The following is an 8,650-nucleotide window of genomic DNA, read 5'->3' on the forward strand; positions in this document are numbered from 1 at the left end:
TGAAGAGGTAATGAAGCGGCCCTGACGGGGGGCGGGGCCTACACCGAAGGGCGTGGTTCCGCGTCGGGGGAGGGCCCTGGAGGAGCGGAGGAGACTAGGTTTCTGCGTGGTTAGCGGTGAGTTACTTGGCACTGGGCGGAGCTCAGTGACCAGACGGGACGGATTCCTGCTGGGGCGTGGGCCAGAGGCGGGGCTGGGGGCGGGTGGGAGACTAGAGGGCATAGCTTCAGCAGATCGCGTAACGGACATGGCGAGCTCCCGGGTCCCACAGCAGCTTTTCCTACAGGGTGTGGCCGCTGTCTACTTGTTCGCCTTCGCGTCCCTCTACACCCAGATCCCAGGTGAGGGCGAGGAGGGTTGAATAGTCACACGTGGTAGCATCCCTTCCTTCAGTCTGCATACTGCTCTTTGAGACGGGTGTGAAGTCCAGGCCTCTCTCGACGCGGGATTAAGGGGTGGTAGTTTGCGGGCAACAAGAGTGTGGAGGGAAAAAGATGTACAAGGGTCGATTTCCCTTAACTATTAGGATTCTCATCTAGGGTTTGGGGAAAAACCGTGAGGGGAGTGGGCGACAGGTTTTTACCTGGACTCTGTGGGCAGGTAGCAAAGGGATGATGAGCTCTGTTTGATGGAAAGTGCTGACCCAGAATCAGGTCTTCTGAACCTGTTTGTTGGGGTCAACAATTTCTAATTTGGGAGAGAGCATCTGGTAGAGCAAGCCCTACCCGGGATGGAAACATCTGCAGGCACAACCTAGGGGTTGGTGGTTCGGGGCATCTGCATTCCTGGAGCTGGTGGTGGAGCATCTTCAGGGACTAACTTAAGGTGCATTTAGTCTGGGAAGATGTCTAAGGCTTGGCCCTGACATACCCTCCCACAGGCCTCTATGGCCCAGAGGGCATCCTTCCTGCTCGAAGAACACTGCGGCCTCAAGGCAAGGGTCGGTGGCAGCAGCTGTGGGAAACACCAACGCTGTTATGGGAGGCACCAAGACTGGGGCTGGATACTGCCCAGGGTCTGGATTTACTGACCTTACTGGGCACTGTGCTAGCCCTGGGTGCCCTGCTCCTGAACTCCCTGCGACACCCCTTCATCTACCTGCTGCTCTGGGCTGCTTACCTATCAGCCTACCAGGCAAGTGAGACACTTAGAACTTCAGCCTCCTCCTAACCCACCCTCTCTGCCTCACCTGTGTAGACACACAATGGCTCTCTAACAGCATCTCTCCCTACAGGTGGGCCAAGTGTTCCTTTATTTCCAGTGGTGAGTGACTCCGGGGCCAATCTGCCTGAGACTGGGCAAGGGATGTTTGCCTCTCCTGGGAGAACCCTGTAAGGGAAGCAGCCTTAATAGAAAAGAACACTATAGGATATTTCCTCTCCCTATAGGGATTCCCTGTTGCTGGAGACAGGCTTCCTGGCTATACTGGTAGCCCCGCTGAGGCGGCCCTCTAAACACAAGATTCTCCAGGGTGGATTAGCAGGAGCCTTACCCCATGAAGACCTCCCATTCTGGCTTGTGCGCTGGCTGCTGTTCCGACTCATGTTTGCCTCTGGTGTGGTCAAGCTGACCAGCCGCTGCCCTACATGGTGGGGACTCACTGGTGAGGGTCCTCCCCCCCCCCCTGCCACCGGGCCTGAAGCTGGGATGGTCTAGAGGCTCTTAACCAGCCCTGACCTCCACTCATTACCTGCAGCTCTAACCTACCACTATGAGACACAGTGCCTGCCCACACCAGCTGCCTGGTTTGCCCACCACCTGCCAGTCTGGCTGCAGAAGCTCAGCGTGGTGGCCACCTTCCTCATTGAGATTGCAGTGCCCCCCCTGTTCTTTGTCCCCATCCGCCGCCTACGATTGACTGCCTTCTACGCTCAGGTGAGGAGAAGAGAGTGTGTCCTTTACCACTGGCCATGAGGCTTGTTGGGGGCGGGAGTGGTCAGGTGGTGGGTGCTGTGGGGGATGCATTGCAGGCAGAAGGGTGTGTACTGTCAGGTAAGGTTGTGGCCTTAGGCAGAGTGTAGGTCTTTAGGTCTATAGAGCCCAAGAAGAAGAGCCCACCACAGCTCCGACTGCACGCCTCCCTCACAGGCATTGTTGCAAATCCTGATTATCATTACTGGCAACTACAATTTCTTCAACCTGCTAACCTTGGTGCTCACCACTGCCCTCCTGGATGACCGTCACCTGTCTGCTGAGCCTGGCCCCAGATGCCACAAGAAGATGCTCACCTGTGAGTGTCATCCTGTCTTGACAACCAAACTGATGTCATCCGCCAAAGAACCCCTGTTCCTTGGCTGCAGACCCTCAGCCAATCTGTGACTGTCCTGTCCATAGCCTGGCCCAAGGCCCTGCTGACCATGCTGTCCTTACTGCTGGAACTGACTGTCTATGGGCTGCTGGCCTACGGCACAGCTTACTACTTTGGCCTGGAGGTCGACTGGCAGCAGCATATTATCCTCTCGAAAACCAGTGAGTGCCAACTTGGGGATCTAAAGGAAAGGGCTGTCGAGGTCCCTAATCACACCCCCCTCCCTTGGCAGCTTTCACTTTCCATCAGTTCTCCCAGTGGCTGAAGACGGTAACCCTGCCAACTGTGTGGCTGGGGACAGCCTCACTGGCCTGGGAATTGCTTGTCGTCCTCTGGAGGTATGTATGTACCTGAAGACAGACCGCGGGCAGAAGCCGCTTTCAGATCAGATCTGACCATACTCAGCCCCCCTGTCCTCCCGCTGTCCCCAGGTGGCTCCAGGTACAAGGATGGCTTCGGAAGTTCTTTGCCGGTATCCAGCTCTCCATCCTGGGCACCGCTACAGTCGCCTTGTTCTTGATCAGCCTTGTAGGTAACTCTGTGAAGACTGGGGTTGGGGGGAAGATGGGGCAGCACTGAGCTGTTGCCTATTTGCCTGCAGGTTCCTTACTCCTATGTGGAGCCCGGGACCCACGGGCGTCTCTGGATCGGAGCTCATCGGCTGTTCGGTTCTGTGGAGCATCTACAGCTAGCCAACTCTTACGGCCTTTTCCGTCGGATGACTGGCGTGGGCGGGCGGCCTGAAGTGGTGCTAGAGGGCAGCTATGATGGACAGCATTGGACAGTGAGCCCTCCCAGAGGATGTGGGGGTAAAGGGACCAAGTCCAGCCATCCCAGCTAACCATATGTCCGTCTGTCAGGAGATTGAATTCATGTACAAACCTGGGAACATGAGCCGACCGCCCCCTTTCCTGATCCCTCACCAGCCGCGCCTTGATTGGCAGATGTGGTTTGCAGCCCTTGGCCCACACACACACAGCCCCTGGTTCACCAGCCTGGTGCTACGCCTCCTGCAGGGCAAGGAGCCAGGTGACGGATGGGCTGGGAGAGGGGATAGGAAGAGAAAGACAAGTTCAAATCTGTGGTAACCTCTTCCTCCCCTGCCATAGTGATCCGACTGGTCCAGAACCATGTTGCCAACTACCCCTTTCATGAGCAGCCGCCCACCTACCTGCGGGCCCAGCGCTACAAGTACTGGTTCTCAAAGCCCGGGGATCAAAGGTAAGGAAGGCTGCAGTGATGGATGGGGGGCCAGGACCCAGGCTGTAGCCACATGCTGATTCTCCAGTTCTGTTACAGCCGGTGGTGGCACCGCCAGTGGGTAGAGGAATTCTTCCCATCTGTATCCCTGGGGGACCCAACACTGGAAGCCCTACTCCAGCAGTTTGGACTAAAGGTATAAAGGAGCCCGCTGAACCGTGAGAGGCCACAGGGTGCTTGCCCGTTGCAGGAGTAAACCTCGTGGCCTTTTCCCGGTTTTGTCTCCATAGGATAAGAGTCCACTCCGGGCCCGCAGCCCCAGCAACACCCTAGCTCAGACGCTGAACTGGGTGCGGACACAGCTGTCTCCTCTGGAGCCTCCCATCCTGCTCTGGGGGCTCTTAGGGGCAGTGGTGGCTATCCGAGTTGCGCAGACCCTACTCGCCCCCCGCCCACTCCAGCCCTTAAAACAGACTAGAGAGGAAAAACGTAAGCAAGCTCCCAAGAAAGATTCCAGAGCTGCCTCTGAGCAGGCCGCCCCCAACAGCAACAGCAGTGACTCCTGGGCCCCTCGGCGGAAAAAGTAGCTTCGTGCCTGGCAGTGGTGGCACACGCCTTTAATCCCAGCACTTGGGAGGCAGAGGCAGGCGGATTTCTGAGTTCGAAGCCAGCCTGGTCTACAGAGTGAGTTCCAGGACAGCCAGGGCTACACAGAGAAACCCTGTCTCGAAAAACCAAAAAAAAAAAAAAGAAAGAAAGAAAGAAAGAAAGAAAGAAAGAAAGAAAAGTAGCTTCATGTGCTATCATCAGTCAGCCATGTGTCCTAATAATGAAGCCAGAGCCCCAGGATTCCAGCACACACACCATGACACAGCCCAGCCACTGTGCCTTAGCCAGTCCTGCCTGGGCAGATGCAGACTGGAACGCTACCCCTGAGGATTGCTGGGTGTCACCTTGAGAGCCCTGCTCATCCCTCCACACCAACCACATCCCTCACTAGTCACCTTCTACTGTCTTAGAACCAACCCAGAAGTGGGCCTGTGGCCTAGCTCAGGACTTTCCCTGGAGCACCTGTACCCATAGATGCACAGGCCTGAGTCTGGAGCTCCTACCCAGCCCCACTGTGGAAAGGGTGACCTAAACCTGCTGAGGACAGGAGCCTGGGAAGTGGGTCCATGAGACTGCCTGCCTGCCCCTCAGACCGCACCAATAAAGGCCCCATTTGTACATACACATTTACCAGTGGTTTATTCCTTCTGAGGAGGCCTGAGGAGAGTTGGCACAGCCTAGACTGGTTACTGACCAAGCTAAATGGCCTCCCTCCTTGTCGCTCAATGTTCTCCATAAAATAAGCAAAAAGGCCTGGTTACAAGAAGCCTTGGTTGGCACAACCTGACAGACCTGCACAGTGAGGGCTGTGAGGCCAGTGGAGGAAGATGAGACTAGAACCACCCAAGGACTGGGGAACGTTCCAGAACACAGCCCTCTCTCCGCCTCCTGCTTCTGGTCTTCAGAAAGGTCAGAGTATGAAAGGAATAAAGGGGGAAGAATAGAGATGGTTCTAGATACATATAAATCTAGATGGGTGGATACATACCCCAGAGGTGCTGAACCTAGGAGGGAAGACAGAGGTGCATGTGGTCACCTCTGGCCTTGTCCTGGGCAGAGGACAGAGTGGAGCTGGAGTCCGTTTCCCAGGGCTGAGCTGTCAGCTCCCTCCTTCCCTGGGATCTTGCAGCACGGCTTCCTCTGTCCCAGCTCTATTGTCGGTCCACACCTCTTCCTTTTCCTCTCCCAAAGTAGCTTCCAGATTCAGCTACACTGACTAACCAACAAACCTAAGGGCGCTCCTGTCTGTTTATCCCCAAAACTGGTGTTGTTGGCGCGTGCCACTGTGCCTGTTTTTGTTTGGTGTTTCATTTTAGTTTTTGTTTGGTTTTTTTGTTTGGTTTGGTTTTTCTTTTCTTTGAAGCAGAGTTTCACTGTGTAACTCTGACTGTCCTGGAACTTGCTGAACCAGGCTGGCCTTGCTTTCAGAGATTCACCCACCTCTGTCTCCCAAGCACTGGGATTAAAGGTGAGCACCACCATGCCTAGCTGTTCCCAGTTTGTTATATGGGTTATGGGCATCCAGACTTGTGTCCTTGTGCTTATGTGGTAAGCACTTTACTGACTAGACCATCTCCCCAACCCCTTAACCTGTTTTTTTTTTCTTTCTTCTTCTTTTTTTTTTTTTTTAACTTTTACATGCATGGGTGTTTTGACTGCATGTGTCTATGTTTGGGTGTCAGACCTTGGAGTTGCAAACAGTTGTTAGCTGCTGTGTGAGTGCTGGGATTTGAACCCTGGTCCTTTGGAAGTGTAGTCAGTGCCCTTAACCGCTGAGCCATCTCTCCAGCCCCCTTAACCAATTTTTAAAGATTTACTTTTATTGTTCTTACTTACATGTCTGTCTGGGTATGTACACGGGAACACAGCTGACAGAGCGGTTAGATCCCCTGGAGTTACAGTTGTGAGCCACCAGGAGTGGGTGTTAGAAACTGAACTTGGATCCTCGGAAAGAGCAGCACACACTCTGAGCCATTGATGTTCTTAAATATATATTTTTGTAGCTATAATCTCTTGTCATTGTTTCTACAACTTCCCCAATACCCCAAACAGAATTTCTGTATCCCTTAAATAATAACTGTCCTTAATCCCTAGCAACCTGTATTCTGCTTGCTTGCTTGCTCGCTCTCTCTCTCTCTCTCTCTCTCTCTCTCTCTCTCTCTCTCTCTTTTGTTCTTTCTTTGTTTCTTTCTCCTTTTTTTAAATTCTAGACACCTCATAGAAATTGAATTGTACTATAATTTTCCTTTTTTTTATCTTATTTTGCAGTATATTTTCATGATTACATCCATGGTATAATGTATCAGAGTGTCACTTCTTTTTTTCTTTTTTTCCTTTCCTTTCCTTTCATTTTATTTTATTTTATTTTATTTTATTTTATTTTTCTGAGACAGGGCCTCAGGTAGCCTAGGCTACATACTGTCTTAAACCTGTCACATCTAAAAAGGCCTGGGGATTCATGACTCAAGAGAGCAGGGCTCCAGGTTCCGTCCACTGAAAAGCAATGTTGGGACCTTCCTGGCCATAGGAAGACAAAAATAGCCTTGAACTTCTAATCTTCCATCTCCACCTCCCCAATGCTGGGATTACAAACATGGGCCTGTATTGGGGAATTATTTGTGTTTTAGGGTTTTGTTTTGTTTTGGGAAGGAGTGTGCATTGCTTTGTTATTATTGGAAATGATTGGTTGGTTTTGAGATGAGGTTTTGCTATGTAGCACTGACTGAACAGGAAGTTACTATGTAAGGCTAGCTTCAAACATGCTGCAATCCTCCTGCCTCAGCTTCTCAAGTCTGGGATTACAGCATGTCCTACCACACCAGACTACATTTCTCAGTTTGACAGCTAATGGGAGTTGGTTCCACCTTCTCAACAAAAGGCTAAATACCTATACCAAAGGATGAAGCTTTGTCTGATTCATCAGCAGTAATCATTTTAATTTCATCACACACAAAACTACCCTTTTCACTTTGTGTTTTGGTCACAAGCCTAGTCTTTAAAGCTGAGCCATCTCTCCAGCCCCAGTTTCAGCTCTGTGAGCAGTACTAAAAAAGACATGGCCAGCAAAGTTAGTGTCAGCTGCCTCAGTCGATGCAGGGAGTTTCGTCACTGTGGTTGAAGGAAGCTGATAGTGGTTTCAGTATCCTATCAAAATAGCTTTGGCCTTGCAGCCCTGAGAGGAAATTAGCAGAAACCAGGGGCTGTGTTTTTGTTGCCAAAGTTGTCTGCACAGGAAGACCCAAAAGAGAAACCAGCATGTAACCAGCTGAGACAGCAAGAGAAGTGGCAAGGCTAGAGTGGGGTCAAGAGAAAGCCAAGCCCCATTCCTTCTTTCAGGCCCCACGGCAGTTCCAGCAGTGGGATCCCCCAGAGAGGCCTGACATTCATTCCCCTTGAGTGAGCAGAATCTTGAGCCCTGCTATCCTCCCATGCACACTTTGGGACTTTTTAGAGATGGCAGGGAAGAGTCCCCAAGGGACACAGGTTCTGGAGACAATAGTCAGGAGGACAACAAAAGCAATACTGTGTCCAGTGTCCATAACCAGAGTGGGAATGGACGTTCAAGAGATGACCAAGTCAGACGTGGTATCTCATACCTGTCATCCCGGAACTCGGTAGGCTAAGGTAGAAGGGTCTCAAATGTCAACCCAGCCTGGACCACACAGCCGGGGAGGGGTGTGAGGCTGGAGGTAGTGACTCATGTCTGTCCACACTAAGCCACAATACTCAGACTCTACATGTATGAACCATGATTTCCAACCCAAGGAACCAAACGCCCTTGGAGAAATGGCTGATGCTAGGAGAACTGGTCCAGCCTTGAGGAGCGTTGAAAAGCAGCAGCAGAGAGGTCCTCACTCTGATCCTCAGATCCTCAGAGTGCACCAAGCCCTCCCTGCCTTCAGTCTCAAGCAGTATCCTCAACCTCCCTAATGCTGCAACCTTTTAGTATGTTTCCTTTTGTTTTGTTTTGTTTTAAGACAGGATTTCTCTGTGTAGCCTAGGCTGTCCTGGAACTCACTATTAGAACAGGCTAGTCTCAAACTCAGATCTGCCTGTGACCACCCCCACCCCTACCCTCATTAGGAGTGCAGGGATTAAAGGCATGCACCACCACCATCCAACTCAGTTCCTCATGTTGCAGTAACCCCCCCATCGTAAAATTATTTTGTTACTACTTCATAACTGTATTTTTGCTACTGCTATGATGCTATATTTATTTATGCTATAAATATCTGATATATGACCCCAAAGGGTCATGCCTCACAGATTGAGAACCACTGCTAGAAAAAAAACCAAATGAAGTCTCCAGAACTTGTGACTCCTACTATTTAGAAAAAGCATTTTGAAGTAGGGATTGAGTGGCAGATCTTGATGGGATCATTCTGGATTGTCCCAAGTGAGCCCTAAATGCTACCCTAAGTGTTACAGCAGCAGATAGCACTTGTCTACCCCCAGAAGACCCGAAGTACAGAGACACAGCCACAGGTTACTAAGTGGTCCAGGAGCTGGGAAAGATGGGCAAAGGCAAACAAA

At 51.5% G+C, this 8,650-nt stretch overlaps 1 protein-coding gene across 1 annotated transcript; it reads left to right on the top strand.

Annotated features, from left to right (window-relative positions):
- Positions 1-121: 121 nt before the first annotated feature.
- Positions 122-4,201, top strand: Lmf2 (lipase maturation factor 2). Its single transcript, XM_028753685.1, has 14 exons — positions 122-341; positions 881-1,134; positions 1,235-1,263; positions 1,389-1,603; positions 1,697-1,875; positions 2,089-2,230; positions 2,335-2,469; positions 2,541-2,646; positions 2,740-2,836; positions 2,910-3,092; positions 3,169-3,337; positions 3,418-3,529; positions 3,608-3,704; positions 3,799-4,201. The coding sequence occupies exons 1-14, from the start codon at positions 248-250 to the stop codon at positions 4,093-4,095; spliced, it is 2,109 nt and encodes a 702-aa protein (XP_028609518.1). The 5' UTR covers positions 122-247; the 3' UTR covers positions 4,096-4,201.
- The last annotated feature ends 4,449 nt before the right edge of the window (positions 4,202-8,650 follow it).

The sequence above is a fragment of the Grammomys surdaster genome, unplaced genomic scaffold, assembly GCF_004785775.1.
Source record: "Grammomys surdaster isolate TR1022 unplaced genomic scaffold, NIH_TR_1.0 125953, whole genome shotgun sequence".
NCBI classification, from domain to species: domain Eukaryota; kingdom Metazoa; phylum Chordata; class Mammalia; order Rodentia; family Muridae; genus Grammomys; species Grammomys surdaster.

Coding starts and splice junctions, on each gene's coding strand:
- Lmf2 (XM_028753685.1), top strand. CDS start 248: ATGGCGAGCTCCCGGGTCCCACAGCAGCTTTTCCTACAGGGTGTGGCC. Junction 1,604..1,696: donor TACATGGTGGGGACTCACTG/GTGAGGGTCCTC, acceptor CATTACCTGCAG/CTCTAACCTACCACTATGAG. Junction 2,837..2,909: donor CCTTGTTCTTGATCAGCCTT/GTAGGTAACTCT, acceptor ATTTGCCTGCAG/GTTCCTTACTCCTATGTGGA.